This window comes from Chelonia mydas, chromosome 6 (assembly GCF_015237465.2).
Source record: "Chelonia mydas isolate rCheMyd1 chromosome 6, rCheMyd1.pri.v2, whole genome shotgun sequence".
Lineage (NCBI taxonomy): Eukaryota > Metazoa > Chordata > Testudines > Cheloniidae > Chelonia > Chelonia mydas.
In genome coordinates, this window is record NC_051246.2 from 82,842,046 (window position 1) to 82,868,828 (window position 26,783).

A 26,783-nucleotide genomic window follows, 5' to 3' on the forward strand; every position below is an offset into this window, starting at 1 on the left:
ATTGTATAGAGGTATTTCACCCATAGTTATTTTCCAAACTGAAGTAGAGATTAAGGCCCAGATCCACGAAGAGATTTAGGTGTTCTGATGCTGAGTGTCGCAAGGTCTAACTTTAGGTGCCTAGAACAGTCACAGAAACAACACTACCAAAATGCCTGAGTTAGGTGCCAGGCTCCTATACAGTCAAAGGGGATAGATAGGTGCCTTAGAATGCAATCCACAAAGCCAGCACACTGGGGAAGCTACCTAAGCTAGCCAATGGGAGATGCCAGTGACTACTCCCAAGGATAGGCACCTAAATCCAGGTTGCAGGGAGGTGCCTATCTCTGCTAACGAAGCACCAACTAGGGGAAGATAGCATTTCTCCGCCTAATGCAGGGCCAATCCAGTAGGAATGCTCAGAGGCCATTTAACTCCACACAAATGAGGCGGGGGGAGGGTGCTCTTGTAACATTTAGCCCAGAGGTTAAGGTACTCACCTGGGATGTGGGGCTCAAGTCCCCCCTCTGCCTGATGAAGAGAAGGGATTTGAACAGAGAGCTGCCACCTCTCAGGTGGGCATGCTAATCACTGGTCTATAGAGTCATTCTGACTCTCTCTGACCCAGTTAATATTCAATTATGTACTTAAAGTGAAACAACTTCAATAGGAGAGGTTGAGGGAGACTCATATCAGAAAATCTCACAGTCCAGTGGTAGGGCTCTCTCGGGGGATGGCAGATCCCTGTTCATAAATCCTTCTCCTTATCAGGCAGTGGGGGAGACTTGAGCTGGTGGTCTCTTCCCACATCCTAGGTGAGTACCCTAACCACTAAAGTGGTTAAAGTTAATAAGGTTAAAGTTTATAAGGAAGCATTTCCTCCTCCACTGTTTTGTGGGGAGTTAGGTGACCTCTGAGCACACCTACCAGATTGGGCCCCCCACAGCAGTTAGGCAAAGATGTGCCTATCTTCTGGGTCTTAGGTGGGAGATAGGCATCTGGCTGCCCAAGGTGAAGGAACAGGGAATATGCCCAGGAACAGAAACATAGGTGCCTAGGGAACTTTTCCCACACAAACTTAGATGCTAAGGGAGTTCAGGCACCGACAGGGTTTGGCAGCAGCCAAGTGGGAGTTTTGTGAATCACAGTGGTAACTAGCTACCGGGGTTAGGCACTTAAATACCTTTGTGGTTGGAGGCCTAAGGGAGTCTCAGGCTCACAAAAAGCAAGGCAATGATAGAGCCTGGATTAGAGGTTTTTTGTCTCACAATCCAGTGTGTTGCCCACTCCATCACACTGCCTCACACTTCAACAGTAAGATAATGGCACAGGCAAGTAAGTTGATAGCTTCTTTTTCTAGTTTACGTCACTCTGTCCTTTAGGGACTTTGCAGGGATCTGAGATAAGTATGAAACATTTTTATATCCCGTAAACTGTAATAATTAGCCATAAGAACTCCAAGCACACCACATATAGCATAAATGCACACTCCACAGCACCTCTCGACATGTATTGGAGGACATAGCCAGAGCCTCCACACTGGTCAAAATTCTCATGTAGGAAGAAACAATCGACTGCGTATACTACTCCTCTTCACCTCAGTTCCTGCAGTATTGGCTGCATGTTGGGGCTGCAGAATCCACCCGTTAGTCCTATGGGTTTTGAATCGGTTTCCTGAGTGCACAAGCATGTTTATTTGGGCTTTGCATTTCCCCCCCAGTATTTGGTCCTAAGTCACAAATCCTTCTCCACAAGCAAAGCACAGATACCTGCATGAAGTAAACTGAAAATATAAAAACATAATTTCCCCCTGCTCTTTTCAGCTATAGTAACCCTCATTGCTGCTTGTAACTAGAGTAAGAATGAAATCTTCAGGCAAAAATGTGATTTCAATTTGACTATGCAACTTCTAGCAGGTGTAAGATTTGGGTCCAGGACCTGCCCTGGAACTGCAAATAACTCCATGCAGATGGACATCTTTGCCCCACACTGAAATTATGGGTCTCTGTATGTCAATCTGTAGTTTATTACAGGATCTGGGCTCTAGTCACTGAAATAGCATATTAAAGGGTCTATTTTCAATGTACAGTTACAAATGTCTTCAGAACTAATAAAATTGTATTTAAACTTCTTCCTAAATTTCCTTACCACAAAAACACCTCATTCTAATTTAAGAATGTGATCTGAACTATGAGATCAGACCACTGTGCATGAATTCCAGTACCCTGTCTCCAGGACTGGCCATAACTTTACACACCAGAGTGAAAAGTATACACAATTTGATGTCAGCATACTTAGTCTGAGCCAGAACAAAAACCAGACAAGTAGACTGTTCACAGATAAAACATGCATCTCAAGACTTGATATTTTAGTTTCTGTTGTGGCCTATTAAATTTCAGAAGAGTCGCCAGACGTAGAACCAAATTGTACCATGAGGTACAAACATGCATTCTGCAATAGCAAGATTTCCAGAATGAGCATCGGACACTAGAGGGATGATCTGCCACACGCTTCTTTCAGTTTAGCTCAGACACTGGAATTGTCATGAGTGATAGCTGGAAAAGTAGCAAATGAGTCGAAAACCCGGTGGATTATCTGCTTGCTTTCATAGACTTTAAGGCCAGAAGGGATTATTCAGTCATCTAAACTGACTTACTGTATCTCACAAGCCATTAAAATTCACCCAGTTACCCCTATATTGAGTCCAATAACTTGTTTTTAACTAAAGCTTCTGTATTACATTGTAGCAGGTACATTAAAGACAGTGTCAATGGGAAATGTGCAGAAGGATCAACACAACACAAGACAGACATTTGGGAAGATTAGGAGATTGTCAGAATACAGCACAGTTAGTCTGAGCATCTCCATAACATGCCACAAAAGGTACAGGTACAGTTGTCACCATTAAAAAGTCAACATTTTCAACACTTAATCACAGTATTGTCTGAGATTACCACAGTTTCCACCCTTCACTTAGGGTTGGAAATAAAGAATAGTTGACAAATATTTATCTTTAATGGCACCTGCTGCATGAAGGAAACCATCTCAGCTGTGGACAGGTTACCATCTTGGAGGAACTAAATTAGCTGGCATTTGAGAAGCATGCACAGCTCCTGCATGTAGATTGATCCCACTCACAAACAAGGATGGGCATGAATTCCACCTGCTGAAAGCTTTGCTGCGGTGAATTCCACCTCACATGCTGTACATGGTAAGCTGTTTATTTTTCTGTGAAGTACAGAAATTAATGCTGAGTAGATTCCTCTCTGCATTTGTGCAGAAGCAATGCCTTATAGGTTGATGAGTAGTGGCTCACCCCACTTTTATCCTTCTCCCAGCATGTCTCTTTTTAACATTGCATCTGTGTCACAGGCTAATGACTGAAGCAAATCAATCCTGCATTGTCATTTGCCTCCTTTGTCCATGTGTTTGTTTCCATGCTTCCCTAATTCTGTTTAACATATAGCTACACAGCACCTTCACATTCACAACTGTAAGAATTTGCCATCACCACAGAAACAAAGGGGAAGCATAACAAGAACTTGAGAATACTTACCAGCTAGAGCGAGAGAAAGGTGCAGCAAACATCCAGTCTCAAAATGGCCACTTTAGGGTTGCAGCTTCTTGGCTCTGCCAAATTTAAAGGGCCAGCACCAGAAAGACATTCTGGAAACTGTTCTTGTAAAAGAGCACACCTAAACTGACAAGGGTTAGTAGGAACCAATCAATCACACAGGAAGATAGTCCTAGGGATCTTTCTGTGTCCCATGTAGTTCTGATTTATTGAGATACTGGTTGAGATGGTTGTGAGAAAATCAACCACAAAGGGCAGATGCTGGTCATGGTGTTTGAGGCATTACTGGAAAGTGCTCTGATGAAGTTGCTACAAGAACCTACAAAGAAATTTACTTAAGTGATGGAGAAAGTTTTATGAAAGGGAATATTGCACCATAAAATCTGAAAGCAACAGAGTATCTACAGCATAGTACTAGTACCATGCAGTCTTTAAAAAAAGTACTTTATCTGGATCAGTGGTTCTCAACCTGCGACCCACTCAGCAGAGAACTGTGACCCATGTGACATCCTCAGGTAGTATTTAATGCGACCCACATAACGCATTATGGGGTGCATATGTGGCCCACAATGGTAAATAGGTTGAGAATCACTGATCTAGATATAAAAAAAGTAACTTAACAAAGCTTTTCAACAAACCGAAGGCTGATAATACTTAACATTTTACATATATGTGAACTTCAAAAACAACAATGTGTTCCTCTGTGGGGAATGTGAGTACTATCCCCCATCTACAAACAGAGAAACTGAGACAGAGAGGTCAAATAACTTTGCCAAGTTTACACAGTGAGCCAGTGGCATCACGAGGATTAGAATACAGCACAGGCTTCATTATAACTGATACTATGGTTTTTTTCTTTGAACACCTGTTTAGAAAAGCTATCAAGGTGTTGCTGATATTCAAACTCTTTAAAGACCTTTATACAAACGAAGTTTTTCATAAGTGCTTGGCACGGCATGTTAATTAAGCAATTACATGGTTTATCTCACAGTGTATGCATGTGAGCTATCCTGGATTTTGTGTGCTGCTATGTTTTTATTGGCAAGAAGTGTTTGTGGACAATAAAAGCATTGTTGTAAATAGTGTTCTAATCTGCAACTATTTTTAAATTGGTCTGCAGCCATCTGTCTGAAGACAGAGGTTTGCAGTAGAGTAACTTGAGCTCTGCTACCTAGAAGGCTGCTGGTAAGAGTGATGTATGGATCCCGTTTCTATATTTCAATATGTTAGGCCTTTGTTAAGGAAATCCAAGTGGGTGCCTTAAATATACAGCAATTATCAGTATAGCATAATATAAATAGCAGTGGTAGCTGAGAAAGACATATTCTTTCCAAAATTAGTCAGTGAGAAAAGTCAGCCATAGCTCTTTTTTCACATTACTACACTTATTAAAATCAAAACATGGGTACAATATCTATATTTGTGTGTGTGTGAGGTGATAACTGTAACATGCAGAGGCATTTCTGGTTAGTTCATCTGAAGACTCCTCAATTCCAGACCTAGCACACACTGTATGTCTCGGTTAACACCTTCATGCAAATATCCAAAACAGCCACAAGGTGGCAAGGTACACAAATACACCAAAGAAACGTATTTCTCCTGTAAGCAAAAAAGGACAACTTGTATTATTTGTTAGCAATAGTGATTATAAGACCAGATGCAGCATCTTCAATTTCCCAGAAGAAAGGTACTTTGTTGAATATAATAGTTAATACGAAAAGTGTGCTTAGGGTTGGAATGCAATGATTACTAATGATTCTTACTGGTCATTCCCTGTGCTCAAGTAAAAGCTTATTCATCCTCCAGCCCCATTCATACTATTTGGGCCCATTGCTCAGCTAACATGAATCTGACAGTATCACCTCTAGGGACTGGATGGTTCAGGGGATTGGAAATGAGCTGTAGAGCTTTTTGCCTTTGATCACTGATTTTGAATCCAGTTCAGGGTGGTAGCTGTCAATTGTTTGGCCCAGATGAGATGGACTTGGTGATTTCAGCCCGGTGAACAATTGTGCACATTGTGGAATGATGACAGCTACTTGGCAAAGCAGTCTGCAGTCAAAGAAAAGAGGCTAAGGCCTTTTCTGGATGCAAGTTGTACTGCTTTAGCTATACCCAGTGAAGTTAAAGCAATAGGAACCCCTGGATCAACACGGCTATACTGGAATAAAAGTGTTTATGCCTAGCTATTCCTGCCTGAGAAGGGGACTAAGCTATACTGGTGTAAGACATGTTTATACTGGTATAACTGTGTCCACAGTATCACCATAATTATATCAATAAAAATTCACGCACACACCAGCCAACATGGTTATACTGGCACAAAAACTGTGTGTAAAATGGATACAGAATGAAATGGGCATGGAGATTATCTAGGGGTAGTCCTTTTGCTTGAAGACTGAAACATTTTGGTGGGGAATCTTATGTGACTGCTGCCTGGTTTGTGCCTTCTCTGTGGATTTCAATCTTCAGAGCTTGTGAATCTGGCACCTTTTACCAGCACAAATCAAGAGATTTTGTGAACCCTGTGGAACTTTTGCTGGCAAGTCTTGGAAACAAACAATCCCTGCAACTTCTCTTAAAAGTTTGTCAAATTCAGAGAAAACATCCAGCTTCTGATTATTCCCTACTTCACCCTCACAACCAATCCTGGCACTTTCCCATAAAAGAGTTCTTCACAGGGTCCTTGTGCTTTGTGTGTGATTGGCCTGCAAGGAGTAAAGAAGTTCTCCAACATTTTAACCTTTTCTTGATTCCAAGTCTGTGCTTAATCCACTAGACCACAGTGCGCCCAATCAAACCACTTAATCTCTGTGTCTCTTTCCCATATCTATAAATGGGGATAAAATATATAAATATAATGGGAATTTGGCTGTGAGTACTGTAAATCCTGCATAGTTTTGGATTTTGCCTATGGTAAGTACAATTAGTTACACATTAGTATAAAAAGTTAGACATTTTTAAGTAAGCAGGTCCAGAAAAATTTGCATTCAAGAGTTTTAAAAGAGCTGGCTGATGAGTTTGCTGGACTATTAATATTGCTTTTCAATAAGTCTCGGAGCACTGGGGAAGTTCCAGAAGACTGGAAGAAAGCTAATGTTGTGCCAATTTTTTTAAAAGGGTAAATTGGATGACATGGGTAATTGTAGGTCTGTCAGTCTGACATCGATCCCAGGAAAGATAATGGAATGGCTGATAAGAATTAAAGGAGGGTAATAGAGTTAATGCAAATCAACATGGGTTTATGGAAAATAGACCCTGTCAAAATAACTTGATATCTTTTTTTGATGAGATTACAAGTTGCTTGATAAAGGTATTAGTGTAGATTTCTCTAAGGTGTTAAACATGATACTACATTGTTATCAAGCAGGTGTGTTTTCAATGGAGTACCACAGGGATCAGTTCTTGGCTCTATGCTATTTAACATTTTTATCAATGACATGGAGGAAAATTAAAAAATCATCACTGATAATGTTCGCAGCTAACCCAAAACTTGGGGGAGCGGTAAATAATGAAAAGGACAGATAACTGATTCAGAAGCAATCTGGATCACTTGGTAAACTGGGTACAAGCAAACAATATATGATTTAATATCATAGAATCATAGAATATCAGGGTTGGAAGGGACCTCAGGAGGTCATCTAGCCCAACCCCCTGCTCAAAGCAGGACCAATCCCCAATCAATATGGCTAATTTAATATGGCTAAATGTAAATGTGTACATGCAGGAACAAAGACCGTAGGCCATAATTACGGGACTCCATTCTGGGAAGCAGTGACTCGGTAAAGTTTTGGGGGTCTTGATGGATACTTAGATGAACATGTGTGACACTGTGGCCAAAACAGCTAATGTGATCCAGGGGTGCATAAACAGGGGAATCTCAAGTAGACAGAGAGAGGTTATTTTACCTCTTTATTTGGCACTGGTAGAACCACTGCTGGAATACTGCGTCCAGTCCTGGTGTCCACAATTCAACAAAGATGTTGATAAATTGGAAAATAAAGTATTAGAAAATATGGCTTAGAGTGATAGAAGGAAGTTTCTGAATCAATTTAGTTTAACAAAGAGAAGGTTAAGGGATGTCTTGATTACAGTCTGTAATTATCTACATGGGGACAGTGAATTAGAGCGACTGCCCTGGGCCCTGCACTTTGGAGGGCCCCGCGGGTTGGTCCGATTGGCTAGCGTTGCATAGGCGGAAGGTGAACTGCTGGCTGAGAGAGGCTACCCCCAGCCACCCCCTTCCACCCGAGGAAGAGTGCGCTGGAAGGGCGAGCACGCAGTGGTGCCATTGCACCCTCCCCAGCCCCGGAGCGCCAGGAAGGAGAACGCATGGCACCGCCGCAGCCTCCCCAGCCCTGGGAAGGTGGGCAGCATGGCCCCAGCCCCCTGGAGCCCAGCAGCACCACCGAAGTGGGGCCCTGGGGGTGCAGAGTGTGGGCGGGGCCATGCCTGGCTGTTTGCGTAGGCACCGCCTCCCCATCCTCCCCTACCTGCCCCCAGCACTGGTCGGTCCTGGAAGTAACATCACTTCCGCCCCAGGCTCCGCACCCTCCTCGGGGTGGCCCTGCACATGGGGACCAAATATTTGATAATGTGCTCTTCAATCTAGCAGAGAAAACTATAACAGGATCCAATGGCTGGAAGTTGAAGCTAGATAAATTCTGACTGGAAACAAGGCATATATTTTTTGACAGTGAAGGCAATTAACCATTGAAACAGTTTACCAATGGTCGTGGTAGATTCTCCATCATGAACAATTTTTAAATCAAGATTGGATGTCTTTCTGAAAGATCTGCTCTAGGAATTATTTTGGGGAAGTTCTATGGCCTGCGTTATACAGGATGTCAGACTAGATGATCACAATGGTCCCTTTTGGCCCTGGAATCTATACCTCCACTTTAGAGATGGGAAAACTGAGCTATAGAAAGGTTAAGGCTCAGATCCTCAGAAGGTATTTAGATGAGTGACTCCCATTAAAATCAATGGTGCATAAATACCTTTGAGGCTGTGAGCCTAAGTGACTTGCGTGGGGAGTACTAAAATGGGAGGCAGAACACCTGTGTGCCAATACAGTTTCTGAAGCTGATTTGCTATGTGTCCTTGAGCAAGTAGTTTAACTTCTTTCATCCTCATGTTACCCCACGTGTAAAGGAGAATAGTGATATGTACCTTAATCAATGAGACCTGACTAATATTTGTAAATTGCTGTATAAGTGCATAGTTTTATAAAGGCCTGTAAGTGGCAGAGATGGGTATAGAATTCAGGAGGTCTGATCTTCCAGCCCTGGGTTCATTCCATGTAAGTATGGAGACCTCCTTCCATAACCATATCTCTTCTTGAAAGGAAGTTTTTCTTTGATTTCATTGAAGTGTTGTAAATTGAAATTCAGCAACAGACGTCAAAACAATTTTTCCCCAATGAATATTTCCCCCAGATTTTAGAATTGAATTAAAGACTTTAAGTTCAATGGTCTTAATATTTTGGGTCTAGTTGATAATATGTTTTGAATGTTTAGTGAGAACTTTCTATCATCTAACTATATACATTTTGAAGTGGGGGAAAGGCTCTTTTCAGGCCTCTATGAATGAGGACACTGACAGGACTCAGCATAGTCACTTTTGAACCCATCTCGTTCCCTGGACCTTTTATTTACAAGACTGTCCTTCAGGATTCAGTTAAAGCTTTGCTAAATCCAGGAATATAAGGCAAGGGCTGAATGACCAGTCCATCATTCCCCTACAGAAGGGTTCAGTTATCATAGTTCTATCAGTTTGCCTCATTTTGCTCATTACTATTTTTTTTCCAGACATGCAAATACATAATGTGAAACAAAGATTCACGCTAACCTTTTCACCCCCATCGTCCATTTTCAGAGGGAATTTAGGCACCTAAGTCTCATGTAAAGTAAATGAGATTTAGGCTCCTAAATCCCAGATCCTCAAACATATTTAGGCTCGTAATTCCCATTGAAATCAATGAGAATTAGGCACCTAAATACCTTAAGCCCAGCTCCACAAAGATACTGAGGTGCCTAGCCCCCAAATTTCGGCTCCTAGTCCCAAATTTAGGTTCCACTGCAATCCACAAACCTCCCACTCAATTGCCACCTACCCCTGTAGATGCCTAAACTCACTTGGCGCCTAAATCTTTGCAGTAAAAATTCCCTTTGTGCATAAGTTTCTGTCCCAGGCATGCACACTGCTGCCTCACTCTAGGCACCCAGAGGACTATCTCCCTTCGAAGCCCATGTCTATCTCAGTAGGTGTGCTTAGAGGCCTCTCACTGGATCACGTCCTATTCAAATTCTGGCCAGAAAAGCAGGTACTGACTATCTTTATAATGTTTAGCACAGTGGTTAGAGCACTTACCTGGGATGTGGGTAGACCTGAGTTTAATTCCACCTTCTGCCAGTGGGGAAAGAAAACAGAGGTCTTCTACTTTTCAGAGTCATGTGCTTACCCCTGAGCTATAGGCTATGATGGTGTGGGGCTTCCTCAGTCTCTCCTTTTGAAATTGTTCCCTGGTGTTTAAATACTTACAGTCACTGGGCAAGAGAGAGATGGCACAAGTGCAAACGATTATGCAGGCTGGTGGTTAAGGCACCCATCTGGCAGGGGGAGACCCAGCATCCTAGCCCCCTGCTCAACAATTATTTAATGCAAAGTGGAACAGCTACAACATGGGAGACTGAGGAAGCTCAGCTCAGAATAGCTGATAGCTCACTAGTTAGATTGTGCTTCTGAAAGGCAGGAAACTCCTGTTCAAATCTTTTCTCCCCATCTCCACTGCTTGGGAAGGGGGTGGGATTGAACCTGTTTCTCCCACACTGAAGGTGAACTCATACATCCCTCACTGTTGAAGAGCAGCACTCCAGCCCATGTCCCGCATCCACTCTGGGGGCCTATATCCCCTCTCCCCTCCTTGCTGACCATGTGGGCCCATCCCCACACACTACACAGGCCCATTACCCATCCATCCCATGGGCCCATCCCTCCCATATGTCACTCGATGGCCCATTCCATGCCCCCCCCCCTTCTAAACCCAGACACATCCCCCCTCCCACCCTGCATCCCCATCAGAAGCCACTCCACACTCCCTCCAGGGTCAGTGTTGGCCCCTCGCTGCTGGGAGGAGGGAAAGAAAGGGGTCCAGGAGGCTGACGAGCACAAGTGAGGGCACAAGTCTCAGCCAGATGGTACGTGGCCCTGGGCCTGGCCTACTCCTTTGAGCAGGCTCCCTGCTATGGCTGCTATGATCCTGCCTTCATGCATCACCTCCGCCCTGCAGGTAAAGCCCAGAGAGGGTCCCCCAGTGGGACAGAGCTGTTTGCATAACAGCTAAGCAGGAGTCCTCCCGCACACCCATGACTGAGCCCAGTGGGGGCCTGTGGGGCTGGCTGGGTTACTGGGGAGTTTGCAAGACAGGGCTGGGACACCTGTCCAGGGTGCCCTACCATGGTGCCAGGCTGGTGTGGGGGAGGGATGAGAATGTGGAATGGTTATATAACTGGGGATGGGGTCAGCATTAGGGGAGGTTCATGTTAAAGTGGGCAGGGGATAGAGTGAGCGTATGAGACAGTAGCATAGCGGAGGGGTGTGGGGGGGGGGGGCAGGGCAGTGTCACAGGTTGGCTGGCCTCTGCTGGCAGTCAGGCTCTCAGCCTACCTGTGTTGCTCTGCTGAAGAGACTAAGCCAGCCCAGACCCAGTTGGGGATAATGGATTGCCTAAGTAGCTGGCAATACTTAATTAGTTACGGCGCACCTGGGCCTTATGAAGGGTTATATGGGCTCAGGTAGTAGAAAACACTGGGAGGAAGTATCTGGAGGTAAGAACGCCTCAGGGGAGCTGGCTAGGAAGAAGCTACTCCTGGGGTACTCCAGAGGTTTCTGGGGAGAGGAATAGTCCCCAGAACACAGAGATTGAAAGCTTTTAAGGGGAGGGCTTCTCATGGGGAGCCTGGTGAGGGAGCTCACCATGAAAGAAACCAAGGAAGAGTGTTCCTAGATGGGAGAGTCTCTGTGAGGGAAGAACTAGGAACGCAAAATCTCAGCAAAACCTGGTCCTAATGGAAGGACTTCACCAAGTAGCAACAGGCATCCCAAATCAAAGGAACTAAATGCTGTTAAGTGAAAGGGTTGTCATGGTTTGCCCTTTGTGGTGATCTTGACCCAAAAGGAGAGACCCTTTTCCAACTGATGACAAGAGACCCTGACTCCAGAAGAGAGTTCTGGGTCAAGTAGACCTCAATGGTAAGGGACCTGGCCATAATTGGCACAGATGGACTAAAATTAACTCACCACCTTCTTGCTCCAGTTAAAACACTGGAGTGAAGGCCGATTTGTGTAATGCTGCACCGTAACTCTTCCCCTGCAGGGGCACTGTTCAATATACATATGTCTCATGGGACTTATTGAAAGCCCACTAGGGGACACTAAGTTGGAGATATAGTTGTGGTGCTGTACCGGGGTGCCAGGGGTGAGGTCTCCCATTAGAGTTGTCCACGGGGAGAGGCTGGCATCACAGATGGGGTGGGGTGAGTGTGGTGGCATTGCATACTCAAAGGAGGGCCTTGTGCGGGCGCTATACTATTGTTGCTATGCTGTGCCTGCTGTTTCAGGATGGTGCTGGGGAGGGGCATAAGGCCAGGAACTGCCTTTCCAGCTTCCATGTTGCCCACTTTCTTGGGATGGGTGTGGGCCCCAACATGGGGATGGGAGCCAACAGCCAGGCTGGGCCTACCCTGCATATGATGCCTGGCCTGGCATTTACAGGCTGAGCAGCCCTGCTGCCTATAAGGGGAGCGTTCTCCCCCAGGCCTTGTCTGTGCTGGCTGTTGTTTATTCCTTCTCATAACACAAGAACTAGGGGTCACCAAATGAAATTAATAGGCAGCAGGTTTAACACAAACAAAAGGAAGTATTTTTTCATACAGTGCAGTCAGTCTGTGGAATTCTTTGCCAGAGGATGTTGTGAACGTGAAAACTATAACAGGGTTCAAAGACGAATTAGATAAATTCATGGAGGATAGGTCCATCAGTGGCTGTTAGCCAGGATGGGCAGGGATGGTGTCCCTAGCCTCTGTTTGCCAGAAGCTGGGAATGGGTGACAGGGGATGGATCACTTGATGATTACCTGTTCTGTTCATTCCCTCTGGGGCACCTGGTATTGGCCACTGTTGGCAGAAGGAAATTGGGCTAGATGGACCTTTGGTCTGACCCAGTGGCCTAAATCTCATTTTTAAAAAATACTTAGGACATTTATAGGACACGCCCCCCCCCCCCCCCCCTTTTTTTAAGTGAAACTTAAGGTTCTAGGCACTTTAGGAAATGGGATTCACGCATTTGGAAAACTGACTCACACTAAATTACGCTCTGTAAGTGTAGCTGTGTTATTCCTCTGACAAAATAGGTTTTAGGCTTAAATTATATCATTAGGACTCAGATTTAGGTTACAGGGCTACAGCTGGAAGGAGGTTTTGACTGCTATTCCGGGTCACTGGCTTCAGTTCCATATCACCAATATTGTACTGACTGCAGGGCAGACAAAGTAAAGTGGTGTCTCCATTGAAGGTGACCTCAGCTCAGATAGCACAGTGACTTTCACCCTCTCACCAAACCAGAATAATTAGACTGTTTTACATGTGGAATGAAGGAAACCATTTGGCCAAGGTCTTAGGGATATTGGGTCCATGTAACTTCAGATTCTGTGACATGTAGCTTGGTCTGCACCTGTGAGTTTCCTGCCATGGAATGTGGAGGGATATAGATCTCTGCTCTACAGCTGCTACATGGCAATCATCTCCCCACAAACCTCACTGTATGCCAGACCCGGTGGATGTTTCATTTAAAAAGATTGAAGCTGAATTCAGGTTAAGTTGAACAAGCAGATCTCTGTTAAATCCCATGCCACTACTCTGTTCATGTGGCTTAGTTGCTTCCAATCTAACTACCCATATTCTCTGTTTGATTGGTGAACCCTCACTACAGCCTCTCCAGAGTACCTGGGTCCCTCTGTCTCTAGTTCCATTAATCATGATACAATACAGATGGTTTGTGCTAGTGTAATGCTGATAGACCCTGGTTCTTGGTGGGTGGGGTTGAATCTGGGACCTCTGAAGGTTAGTATATGAACCTCTACTCCATGAGCTAAAAGCCACCTGGCTTTTAACCAAGGTTATAGCAGACTCATCAATCTTTAGATCAGGGGTCTCAAAGTGCCGGCCCACGGGCCATCTGCAGCCCAAGAACCTCCCCACTGCGGCCTGCAGAGAAGGGATGCATGCAGACACGCTGCCAGCAATGTCTGCTGCAGGCACCACCCCCCGCAGCTCCCATTGGCTGGGGGAGAGGAACAGAGATACCATCACTAGTCGCCGGGCAGAGTCAGCCATGAAGGCAGCGTCACTTTTTTCCACGATGAATATAAACAAGTCAAAATACTGAACACAACTATTTGATGCATCCCTTGCTGCAATCCTGAAGGTTTCAACTGCTCGGTCACTGAGGCCAAACATCAACAAACCGACAGAACTGAAGCATTGCCAGATGTCTGGCCACACTAAAAGCTCTCTGGCAGGCGAAGAATTGTCTAAAGTTGTATGACAGTTTTATTATGTCTAAGAAATTTGAAATAAAACATACAATATAAACGTTTTCTTTTCTGAACACCATCTTCAGTGACATTATTGGCCCGCTGGGAGGATTTGAGGACTGGCACTGGCCCTAAGGTAAATTGAGTTTGAAACCCCTGCTCTAATGGTCTAGATGCCAATAGAGGGGGGGCAGAGCACCAGACCAAGCAGGCATGGGCTACACCAGTCCTCCACCACTGGTTGAATTTCTACTCTAATACTTACAACAGTCTGCACTATGCTGTGTAAACAGTAGGCTTGCATGTAACTGTAGCTGAAAACCCTCAGTGAACAATAGATTCCCCCCAGTACTTGTTTGTTCTGCCACTGTCGGTTTCATATACAAAATCCAATATTTTTTCCTGTATAGAAATTAGTGGTCACTCTAATATACATTATTTAAGTCTACACAGCATGTCACTTGTTTGTTTGTTGTTAGCACTAAATTTGCTCCTGCATTCATCTGTGAGTATATCTTAAAAACTCCCCTATGAATTAGCATAAATCCAGCAGCTGATGTTTTTGAACAAAGCAAGGCTGAAATATAGAGACATTTGTACTTCCTGAATACCTGCAACAGCTTTGCAAATTGGTTCAGCTATGAGAGTGCTGGTGGAAAAGTAAGGGGAAGGAACAGGAGAGTTAAAGGAAGCTCAGGAGTTTGGGTGGCCCATGGTGCTCCTGATAATCTGTAGGAAGATGGAAGTGAAGTGGAAATAGCCAAGGGGGGAAAAAGGATCAGGAACAGCTGTGGGCAGAAGACAGTACAAGAAAGAAGAGACCAAAGGAAGAGAGGCTGCACCTAGGCAAGAGACAAAGGCCTTGACCCTGAGGTGCACTTTGGATTGCTCCATAATGGAATCTCACTTACAGAGGCTTAGGTAACATGGAGGGGCTCTGTATGGAAAAGGTAATACCACCAATGGATTCCCCACAAGGGTTGATATTCACACATAGCATTAGCCATCCTCTTAGATGCATGGCAGCCCTCTCCTCACTGCACAAACAGGAAGCCCTGGCCCCATGGAGGACCTGCCTCAGGACTAAGGACATTGTGCTAGGAAACTGCCTTCTATTTCCTTTCCCTGCAGTTAGGGGTAGACGGGTGGTCGGAGAATCTGTGGAGGATGATGACACAGCCCAAATTTGCTTCAGCACATTTTGATGTTGGTGTTTTTAAAGGAGCAAGGTTTAGTTCCATGTAGACAGGCTTTGGGGGTGAGGAATATGTGAATTAAGCTGTCTGGCTGAATTGCAAACAGCTCACATTTCACAGGGTAACATTTTTGAACAGCAACAGGGAAAATTTCAGTATATTATGTTGGCTAATGGCAGATTCTCTTATGAAAAGCAATAAATATTTGAACAAGAAGTTTCTTAAAATATTTGGCAAGCACCAGAGCTCATATAAAGAGGCATGGGAAAAAAAGCATCATTTGCTCCTAGTAATAAAACAATTCCCTTGTCATATCCTCAAGTTTGGTAGCAAGTCTGAAAGACAATCTCTTATGAAAATGATATATTTATACTCCTGGTTCAGCTGTATTTTCAAACACTTCATCATCCATTGTACATGAGAGAAAATACAAAGGTCCTGTAGTTAGCAAGCTCTTAATTTATGCTATTCTGTTTTGGCAAGAGTCACCAGATGGCACTGTTACTCATCATCTTACAAGTTCCCTGTCTTAGTGCACGAGCACTGTTCAGTCTTTGAAGAAGTGCTCTGTTGTTGTTTTCTGATGTTTCCTTTTAGGAAGCTTTTGCAAGCTGCAAGGCAGTTTTCTCTCTGCCTTAATCTCTCTAAATGAGAGTCAATTCTGGGGGCAGAGTTGCTCCTTGGGAATTGGCCATTGGTGCTGAAGTTGAGATTTATGAAAGCGGGGTTTACCTTTGTGCTGTTTGTGACCACCTTTGTTCAAGGACTGGTGTACATGGTGTAAATAAACAAGTTGCACTACAAAAATTCCCTTCCTCTCACTGATTTCTCTTTCAAGAAGAACCTGGCCTCCACAGTCTCAATGTCTGTTATGCATCAGAGGCGAGACATACAATGAAGTAACTTGGGCTAGATCATCACTCACTATGAACCTTTATGATTCCAGTCTGAACAATGTCTATAGGACACTGATTAAATTAGTTTGAGATAATTGTTCTCAGTTTCCCTTAATGGGCCTGACTCCCAGCTTACTAAACAATACTGTAGATTTCTTAATGATAAATCCACTGCCACTGTGCTGTTAAGTGGATTTGCTTTTAAATATATATTATTTTACCTATGTCAAAGGCTTGAGGTTCACAGTGTCCTTCGGTTATATAAGTTGCCAGCATTGCTAGGCAGAAATCTCTTTTCCATAATGAACAGGAACAACTTCTCAAAAGAATTCCCACTTCATAATTCATTTTATGAAACCTATTTACCACAGAAAAATTTAGGTTCAACTTCTCTTAAAAAATCAGTCTTTTTAATCCAACCCAGATTTATAGCTTTACCCACTTGCCAATCGCTGCTGCTCTTCAACTACTTCACAGCACACATTCCAGACAGGTTGAGGAGAGAACAGAGATAAAAAGGAAGATAGGAGAACATACTCTTTCCTTGTGAAAACTAGAGGAGGTGAGGATACTTAGCAGATGGGAAAGATGCTGCAGCAAGTGGCAACATTGGTCATCAAAATAGTCTTTTTACTTGTCTGGCAAAAATTAAAGGGCCAGTCCCCAAAAAGATATGCTGAGGGACAACAGTTCTTGTGAGAAGATAACTCCACCATGGGAAGTGTTAGTAGACACCAGGCATCTACTTAAAAAGTTGCTACAGGTCCCTACAATACACAAAGGGCAAGAAAAAAATACACAGGGGAAAAAAATCAAATGTACAAATATAAAATAAGGAATAACTGGCTAGGCACTAGTATTGCTGACAAGGATCTGGGGATATAGTGGATCACAAAATTGTGATGCAGCTGTCAAAAAGGCTAATATGTTGGTGTATATTAACAGGAACATTGTATGTAAGACAGGGGAGGTAACTGTCCTGCTGTACTCAGAATGGGTGAGGTCTCAAATGGAGTACTGTGTCCAGTTTTGGACACCATATTTTAAGAAAGATGTGGATAAACTGAAGAGTATCCAGAGGAGAGAAGCAAAAATGGTAAAAGGTTTAGAAAAGCATTACCTACGAGGAAAGGTTTAGTTCTGAGAACAGAAGACTGAGGAGGGATATATAATATGTTGTCAAGTATGTTAAGGGCTGATGTAAAGAGGACTGTGAGCAATTGTTCTCCATGTCCACTAAAGGTAGGACAAAAAGCAATGGGTTTAATCTGCAACAAAGGTGATTTAGGTTAGTTCAAAAGTTTTTCCTGATTTCTGTAAGAGTAATTAAGATCTGGAATAGACTTCCAAGGGAGCCTGTGAGAACAGGTTAAAGAAACACTTATCAGGGATGGCCTAGGCACATTTAGTCCTACTTCAGTATAGAGGGCTGGACTAGATGACCTTAAAGTCCCTTCCAGCCCTACATGTCTATACTCAGCTCATATGATTTGCAAGATGAAGACAGCGACATGGTCTTTCATAAAGTTCTTCACTTGAAGATTAAAGTTTACAGCTGAGGTGAGGTTTAGCGTGGGAATGAATGAGGAGCAATAGCCCAAGATGCAAAATGTTTCAGACCCAGAGTCTTTTAGACTGGTTTAAATTAAATTTGTCACAAAGATTGTCTTGCAAACTGTTTGTCATTTGGTGTGATAGAACCCTTATTTATGTTTCCTCTCAACTATAGCTTTTCATGGGAGTGGGGGAGGTTTACAAATAGGGATTTCTTCCATAAATGGTCACAGGACAAACTCCAGGATAGTACTTTATAGTTGAAGTTTCAGATATACAGACACAAGATTTAATTTAGTGGATTATCTGGTGATTCGGTGACTAAAAGAGAGAACCTGAGCATTTCTATTTTATTTCAGAATAGTTGAGCTGATCCTGTAAGTATTGTGGAACTCCAACTGGAGTAAATGGCAGCTGTATCTGTAAATAACTTTCAGAATCAAACATACCATTCAAAATACTACTTTTGGCACCACTCTTGCAATATGATGCATGCAGTCCCCTTGAAGTCAATGGAGATCTGCAGGGATCCACCCACATAGGTTAGATTGCAAGAGTTTTGTGCATGAAACAACGTGGAGTGGATAATAATGTCTTAGGGCTGGTCTACACTGAAATGTTACCTCAGCGTAGCTATGTCTCTCAGGGTGTGAAAAATTCAAACTCCTTAAAAACTGAGGGCTTGTCTCCATTTACTGGGGGATCGACGCACGGCAATCAATTCACTGGGGGTCAATTTAGTGGGTCTAGTGAAGACCTGCTAAACTGACTGCCAATCACTCTCCTGTCGACTCCGGTACTCCACTGGAACAAGAAGCACAAGGTAAGTCAATGGGAGAGTTTCTCCCGTCGACCCAGCCCTGTGTAGACACCGCAATAAGTCGACCTAAGGTACGTCAACTCCAGTTACCTGTATAACGTAGCTGGAGTTGCGTAACTTAGGTCGACTTAGCTCCATAGTGTAGAACTGCCCTGAGTTAGCCAACCTAATCCCTGGTGTAGACGGTGGTGGGTTGATGGATGAATTTCTTCCATTGACCTAGCTACTGCCTATCAGGGAGGTGGAATGCCTATAGTGATGGGAGAACCCTTCCCCTTGCTGTAGTGTCTACACTGAAGCACTATAGTGGCTTCACTCCATCTGTATGGCTAAAAAATGTCCTTAAAAGTGATTTTTATAACAGGAATAAAATAACCTCATCGCTCCTGTTTTATTCTCTTGACCATCCTTTTTCTTCAATAACCTCACTAAAACTTTAACATTCAGTGTGCTTATTTTAATCTAATTTTGGCCTTCTCCTGGCAGCAGTTAGTGAACTCCTTTTACTTTGCTCCTTCCTTCTCCACCCACACTTAAGGAAAGTGGTCTGCAAAGATTCCCCCGTCTACCAGAGTGCATATTAAGCCATGCAGCAGCTACCCCATTTCTGCTGAGGTTTGGGTGTGGCCCATCAGATGTGCAATATGTTTGGTAGCATTGTCACATTCCTCCAATTCTAGTGGCAACTCCTCCCTACAACAGGATTGCAAGCCCTAAACATTCAAAATCACAAGTCAATTTCTCCAAAAATGGGATTGGCTTAAAAATCATGAAACAAACTAGTAAATGCTGCGTTCTTTTTATTACCCCACTGGCTTGAATGTTATAGGGGGTCACATTTTTAAATTTCAAGTATGGGGGCTAGAAACTTATGGGTGTTTTAAAAATGAAAGCTGAGATGATTCCCACCAAATAACCTGGTTCCTGGAGCTGAGGCTTTAAGAGAAACACACCAGATCTCATGCAAGCTGGCCAAACCAGAAATTTCCCCAGTTGATTAAAATGAATGGCCCATAGTTGGAATGATTATGGCTTACAAACTGCTAATCTTTCCCTGAGGGAGCCTGCCTCTAGGTTTCTTTTCACTTGTTCGTCTGTCGGGAGATGTGGGAAGGGCAAGCAAGTAGGCATATGTGAAGGGGAACTAGGGGAAGGAGTCAGTGGTGACGCTGGGTCCAGGAGGCAGGGAGCTGCTGGCAAACTGGAGCTCTCCACCTTTCTCCCCTCAAGGTTGTAGAGAAAAGCTACAAGGCCAGAGATGCTAGTTGTTATATGGAAGGAAACAAGGAAAAGAGAAGGAGGAGAATACACACCAGTCTCAGAAGATTGGAACCTCAGCTCCTGGGGCGGGTGTTCACATCTGGGCCTGTCTCAGCCACACTATGCCCAGCTGCAAGCATGCTATATGGGTGTGGCTTTAATTTGATTATATTATGCCTCTCTAAGTGCACTTACACAAACGTAATATTGCACAGAAAAGAGAAATATCAAATTTCAATAGCGCCACTAGCAACTCTTGTGACATACAGAAAAAATCCTGCACGAAAATCCTGAATGAATAGACAGACTGTGTAATGTATTCTGAAAGTCAACAAATCTGGCACAATAGAGTCCAAATTTCTTGACTTTCAGGCAAAGCCTTTTTATTTACTGAAAGTTTTCTTGAGGGGGATAGATGAAACTGGGAGGGTACTTTGAGTTTTAGGGGGATCGGTTTTCCTTTTGGGGGCAGTAGAGGTTTTTGGGGTTTTAAGGTTAATTTTCATAAATTTTCTTTTATATCACAAAGAGAACTGAAAATAATTTGTCCTTTTGACAATACTCTGACCCCATTTTCCCCCTCACCAGCCAACAGGTTACAAATGTCCAATGCAGGCCTCACACATGAAATATTCCAATATCTGAAAATCCAAACATCTCTTGCAAATTGGTATATTGTGATTTTAATATTCATTTTTAACTTCCATCAATAAACAAGAGATATAGATAAACTTTGCACTTGTACTGCGACTAACTAACGACAAATGAAATTAAATTATAATTACACAAAATATACTGAACAAAACCTACTTTTTTAAATAACATTTTCGTAGCTTAAGAGTTTCTAAGTTCCTTATGTTTTAAAAACTGGATTATCCTGAAGAGCATTATAGCAAAAGGTGCTTGGATTGTCATCTGTTCATTGAAGAGTTTGAGATCAAAACAAGTAAAAGTAAGTTAATAAGCAGCAAATAATGTCTGTGGGAGAAAGTGTTTCTTTTTGCTTTGTGCTTTGTTGAAGATTTCTGTTATCTGGTCCAATCACCCTATGTAAAAAGCTATGGATGGGGCTCTTGGCATGGACAACTTTGCAAAGAATCCCTTGTGGACATTGCTTGTTTGAGTAGAGACCCTATTCCTCCACATTGGCTCTGTCTCCTAGTGGCCTTTCCCTGGCAATACCACTGCCCATTGTGGCTAGGGATGCCAACTTTCTAATCACACAAAACTGAACACCCCTCTCCTGCCTCTTCTCAGAGGCCCCGCCCATGTCCTGCCCCTTCTGATGCACTCCCCCTTTGCTCCCTCCCTCCTTCGTTCACTCTTCCCCACTCTCACTCACTTTCACTGGGCTGGGGCAGGGGTTTGGGGTACAGGAATCATAGAATATCAGGGTTGGAAGGGACCTCAGGAGGTCATCTAGTCCAACCCCCTGCTCAAAGCAGGACCAATCCCCAATTAAATCATCCCAGCCAGGGCTTTGTCAAGCCTGACCTTAAAAAAAGAGGAGGAGGTATGGTTTCTGGGCTGGGGGTGCAGGATCTGGAGTGGGGCTGGGAATGAGGGGTTTGGGGTAAAGGAGGGGCCTCCAGGCTGGGGCAGTGGGTTAGGGGGTGGGCTCCCACTGGGGGTGGGGCCGGGGATGAGGGGTTTGGGATACAGGAGGGGGTGGGGTTCCAGCAGTGCTTATTGGGGCTCTGAGGAAGTGGCCGCCAGGTCCCTGCAGCTTCTAGGCGCATGGGTGGCGGGCGGCTCTGCGCGCTGCCTTCGCACCCACAGGCACCCGCTCTCCGCAACTCCCATTGGTTGCAGTTTCTGGCCAATGGGAGCTGGAGAGCCGGTACTTGGGGTGAGGGCAGTGTGCAGACCTTCCCTGGCCACCCCAGTGCCTAGGGGCTGCAGAGACCTGGCATCAGCTTCTGGGAGCCCTGCAGAGCTAGGGAAGGCAGGGAGCCTTCCTTAGTCCCAGGCCCTTGCTGCAACACCCATGGGAATTTTAATGGCCCGGTCAGCAGTGCCGACTGGAGCTGCCAGGGTCCCTTTTTGACTGGGAGTTCTGGTTGAAAACTGGATGCCTAGCAACCTTAACAGTGGCCTATAAGGCAACTGAATTGAAAGGAAGTGCGGCCGTATTACTTTTCTGGATAATTTCCAACAGCCATGGGGAGAGGATATGAATCCTGAAGCTCACATATGTTAACTACCCTGTGAGTGCTAATCGAAGGAGTCAAACTCAAAAGGAAAACAAACATCTCCATGTAACTAAGAGTGTTTCTTCCTCAATCTACTGACGCTGAGAAAGACCGCATTCCTGTGCTCACTGAAGTCAAAGCTCCCACTAACTTAACTGGTGCAAAAATCAGGCTCCAAAAAGCATGTTCCAAATCAGACTGCACTCAGTATATTAAATCATCCAAGTGTTCATAGAGATAGCCAGGTCTTAAGGGGAAAGTAATTTTTAACTATACAACTCATCCTTGCTCTGCAGATGGCACATTCCTGCTCCCTTATGGAAGGGCTCCTTCAGTGGTTCCATATCACTCACTTCCACAGGCTGAAAGAATAATCTGAAAGATGCTCTAGTCCCAACCAAGCCAGGAAAAGCAACTCAGGATAACTTAAAAAGAATCACCATCAAACAGATCTATTTCAACAAGACTTTTTATTGAAAACATACACAAAGGCAACGTGTTTTTCAGCTTCTGAATGTACATGTTAGAGCAGAATGTTTTAAGAAAAGGGGAAATACAACTGATGTGTACTGCAGTTTACATTACTAAGGCATTTAGGCTTTAGAGCAGGTTGCACCGCATGTGTGTGTGCTTGTGTCTATATAAATACACATACACAGATGGTGCATCTGACTTGAAACTGTACAGTATATGAAATTTGTTATATTCATGCTTTTTTTGTATCTTTATCTTAATATATTTTTTCCATAGCAAATAAACACTTTATTGAAATGGTAGAAGTTGTTCACAGAACAGCAGTAATAATCTACTCTTCAAGAGTTTGCTTACACTTCAATACTAATGGTGCACACACAACAGAGATTGGTATGGAAAGGTTCTCTCTTACCAATATGAGGCTCAAGTAAGAAAAACACTAGTTTGCAAAGGCACAGCGGAGACAGGTTTTAATGCATTTAATACATGAATTATTCACAATAACAAGTTTAGTGTGTCTGGGAACTTTTGTTAATACAACACAGTTGGTCACACAAAATAAAAATGCGTCTGTTGATTTGTCTTGGCAACTCGGATGCATCAACAGTGATAACAGTATAACAGCTTTGTTCCCATCTGACAGAAAATAATGGCAGTTCTGCAAGGCAAATGTTAAACCTGACCGTATGTATTTATTAATTCCACAGTGTTTTGACAGATGATAGGGGATGCACCTTAAAGGATGCTGACACGCTCACTAAGGGCTTTCATCTCTGCTTCCTCTGGCTCAGTATTTTCATTGTGGTTAGCACTTGGATTGATAAGATGTGCTGGATACTGCAAATCATGCTCTTCTGCATACTGTTCCCATCGTGAGTCATCGCTTTCATGGGTGATGTAGCGTTCTCCGATTTTACATTCAAGCTCCCTTAAATCTAACCAGGTTTGATAGTCCTGCATGAAAAACCAAAAGGGGTAGTATTAGTTTGAGTATTTGTAAAAATAAGTAATCTCTCTCCCAGTAGTGTGAGATGTACCATTCAGTTTTGCTGTCTAAATGCCTTGCTTTCTTCTTACATTGTTCCTTCTGACCAGAATAACTACTCTAGCATGAAATTAGCCTGCATTGATGGTTATCAATTTTTTCCATATAATTGTTTAGTAAATTCACTTGATTAGACTGTGTGATGATACACTGTATTACTGGAGTAGTACAAAGATGTCCCAGAAGGCTCTATTATGCCTTACATGGGCTGTAAGGGGCTCTTATATCATTTGAATAAAACTGCAATGGGGAAAAAAAAGCACAGATAGCAAATCAGATTGATGCCCCTTCCCACCAGGTATATAATGCATGGGGGACTAAACCAAGATCTTTCCTTGCCCCACCCAGTTTATATTCTCACATATCACATCAAATGTATGACACACAAGGCAGTTTCATAATCTCAACGTATTGGTGAAAGATCAGGGGTCAGCTTGGACAGGAGGCTCTGATTTTTCAAATCCTACGCAAGCATCAATTTGTTCGGGTAAAAATACACGCTTGCCTAGGATTCCAAAGTAGCCTTGAAGTTATTTGCACAGTCCATTTTACAGGTAGAAAGGGGGTATAGGGCATTAAACTTGGACCCGAGCCCTTGCTTCAATTCCAAATTCAGCCACAGATTTCTTGTGACTTGGGGAAATTTAATTAATCTACCTTGTGCCCAGGGCTGTCCCTAGGGGGGTGTGGGGCCCAGGGCAGAAGTGACGAATCCCTCACTTCCGGGACTGACCGCACTGGCCAAATGTGTGGGCCCACGGGGCCAGCCAAAGCGTGGGGCCCAGAGCAGTTGCTCTGATTAGCCGTACCCTCGGGACGGTTCTGCTTCTGCCTCCATTCCCTATCTGTAAAATGGGAATCTCTATGTCAATAGGGGTAGTATAAAGGAGAAAAATCCATTAATTATTGGGAGGTGATCAAATAATATGGTAAGGAGGGCAATGTAAGTACCTAGTTTAACAGACATTGGGAATTTTATGAAATTTGTTAAAACAGGAAATGTAGTCAGTCTGCTCTGCAGCCTAGAGAGAAATGGCAACAAATGCTAGTGGGCTGGGGCAAACATCCCAAAATATAATATTTAATTCAGAAACTGAGTTTTATAGCTGCTTCCTAATGGAGATGTTGATATTTGAGAGAGAGATGCACAAGGGTGGAAGAGGCTCTATTACCAATGTGAATATCTTTTCATAAGAGAGCAAAAAGAGTAATTCATGACCAATTAAAAGGAAAATGTGGTGTGGAAAAATTACATAGCCTGTAAAACAACTGAACAATATGAAATATTCAGTAATCATTAATAGCAGTGCCTTAAAGGCTTGCTACAAACCAAGACCTCCACATTCATTGTTGTGATTTATTTTGGTTTCTCACTCAAACAGGAGCTAAAATAGTTCATAAATACCTAGTCCCTAGCAATAGGAGAAGATAGACAGAAATATTCCTGTCAATACACTTCGTATCTGTGGGAGGTGATTAAATATCACAATCGTGGGGGCTGTAGAAGAAGCTACTTATCTCTGAGCCTTTTACAGAATGAGGCAGAAAAGTACATATCTCCAAATAGTTAGGGGCAAATGCTTCTATGACCCCAGGATTCTCACTGCCTCATGACTACAAATGATAACTTTGAAACTAAAGCCTACATACCAGTACAATCTAGGAGCTCCTAATATACATGCCAGTACTTCAGGGTCATGAGCAACACAATTAGCTCCCTCACACCCCACTCTTACAGCTTGTTCCTGTGAGGTGATGAACATTCTCAACTTCTTTTGCAGGCACCTCTCTGAATTCCTGTTGACTTCAGTGGAAGATTAAGGACTTTCTATACCTTGCAGAATCAGGCCCTGAATGGTAAACCTGTCTGATAGGGGACCCAACACACACCCACTGCCTGCATCCATTCAGTTTTCTGTACTTTACCCTGCAACAGATTTTGGCTGCTTCCAACTTAAGTCTCAACTGCCTGGAAGACAGCTCCACTGGATAGTAAAGCCTAAGACTCAGTGTGAGAAACTGGTACTGTTGGACATAAAGTTTAGGAACAGCTTTAACACTTGCAAAATTTCCTTTCATTACATATGATAATAATGCTGTATTCTCCTTGAAGACACAGTAGAACTTTGCTAATTCACACTGATGCATAGGAGACCTGCTGCCAGTTAATTAGCTGTGTAAATAAACAAATTAGGACCTGATCCAAAGGACGCTGAAGTGAATGTCTTTCTATCAACTATAATGGGTTTAAGATCAGGATTTTTTTTTTAAAAAAAAAGATTCTACAGCACAAAATGTATGTTGTTCAGTTAGTTTGACAAGCTTAGTTTTTTATGGCACTTCATAGTACACAAGTGTATTGTAAAGTAGCATATTTTATAAAAGTAATGAAGTCTTAGTAATATGAAACTTTGCTATCTTAAAAATAAATAATATCCTGTGCACAGGGAAAAGTCTGCTTGGAACTGACGAAAATTATCAGGGTTTATAGCTTCTACTCTGTTTAAAGACCAAAATATGTTCATGTTTAGAATCTAAATATGGATACAGAAAGGGGGAAAAAGCATGAAGTGCAGCTTTACCTGTAACCATGGATGGCTTAGAGTCTTGTCCACACTGTAGCGCTTCCTCATTTTCACTTGCAGCAAATTATTTATGAGATCAATAGCTGAAAAAAATAATTTCAGAACATATCACACTGAAATATAAAAATGTACGGCAGGAAGGGGTTCACAGGTCTCGGATAATGAGTTTCGGCTGGTCTGACCAATTCAATGTGGTTATAATCTGTATCCAAAAGGTGTCATGTAATATGTCACTGGAAAACTAATAACTCATGATCATTAATATTCTTGTGGGATGGGTGTATTAAGAGTTATGGATCTATTCTGGAATGATGACTAAAATGTGTTTAAGCCAGGCATATCAAAAAGGAGTTGGTAATCAGGTCTGCCCTAGACAAAGGAATTTACTGTGTATTTACTTCTATGACCTGCCTGGTTATCAAAGACAATGAAGATCCATTTACATATAAAGTAAACAATGCTAAAAAGCATGGAGCAAGGGGCAGACGTGGGGGGGGGACAGGACAGATTCCAGTAGGGAAGAGAAACTATATCTAGGCTGTAAAGACAGGGGGTCTGAACGTCTAGTAATAAGCAACTGAATCGACTGATTGTATACAATATTACTGTATTAT

The 26,783-nt window shown here is 43.2% G+C and overlaps 1 protein-coding gene and 2 long non-coding RNA genes across 10 annotated transcripts in view; 1 reads left to right on the forward strand and 2 right to left on the reverse strand.

Annotated features, from left to right (window-relative positions):
- LOC122466236 overlaps positions 1 to 3,667 on the reverse strand; it is an 89,842-nt gene extending 86,175 nt beyond the window's left edge. Inside the window, exon 1 of the long non-coding RNA XR_006291604.1 lies at positions 3,536 to 3,667. This is a non-coding gene — a long non-coding RNA (uncharacterized LOC122466236). The remainder of the gene's footprint in view (positions 1 to 3,535) is intronic.
- LOC122466237 lies at positions 666 to 26,172 on the forward strand. Its single transcript, XR_006291605.1, has 3 exons — positions 666 to 794; positions 3,016 to 3,190; positions 25,366 to 26,172. It is a non-coding gene; the product is annotated as an uncharacterized LOC122466237 (long non-coding RNA).
- Positions 22,521 to 26,783, reverse strand: part of PRKD1 (protein kinase D1) — a 285,840-nt gene continuing 281,577 nt past the window's right edge. For 6 of the 8 annotated variants that reach the window (XM_043548865.1, XM_043548866.1, XM_007069349.4 and 3 more), the window contains 2 exons: positions 26,167 to 26,252; positions 22,521 to 23,493 (listed from right to left, as the gene is read on the reverse strand). In XM_043548865.1, coding sequence (XP_043404800.1) covers positions 23,275 to 23,493; positions 26,167 to 26,252 — 305 coding nt within the window. In that variant the 3' untranslated portion in view covers positions 22,521 to 23,274. The remainder of the gene's footprint in view (positions 23,494 to 26,166; positions 26,253 to 26,783) is intronic. The other 2 variants (XR_006291603.1, XR_006291602.1) reach the window with 1 other exon arrangement.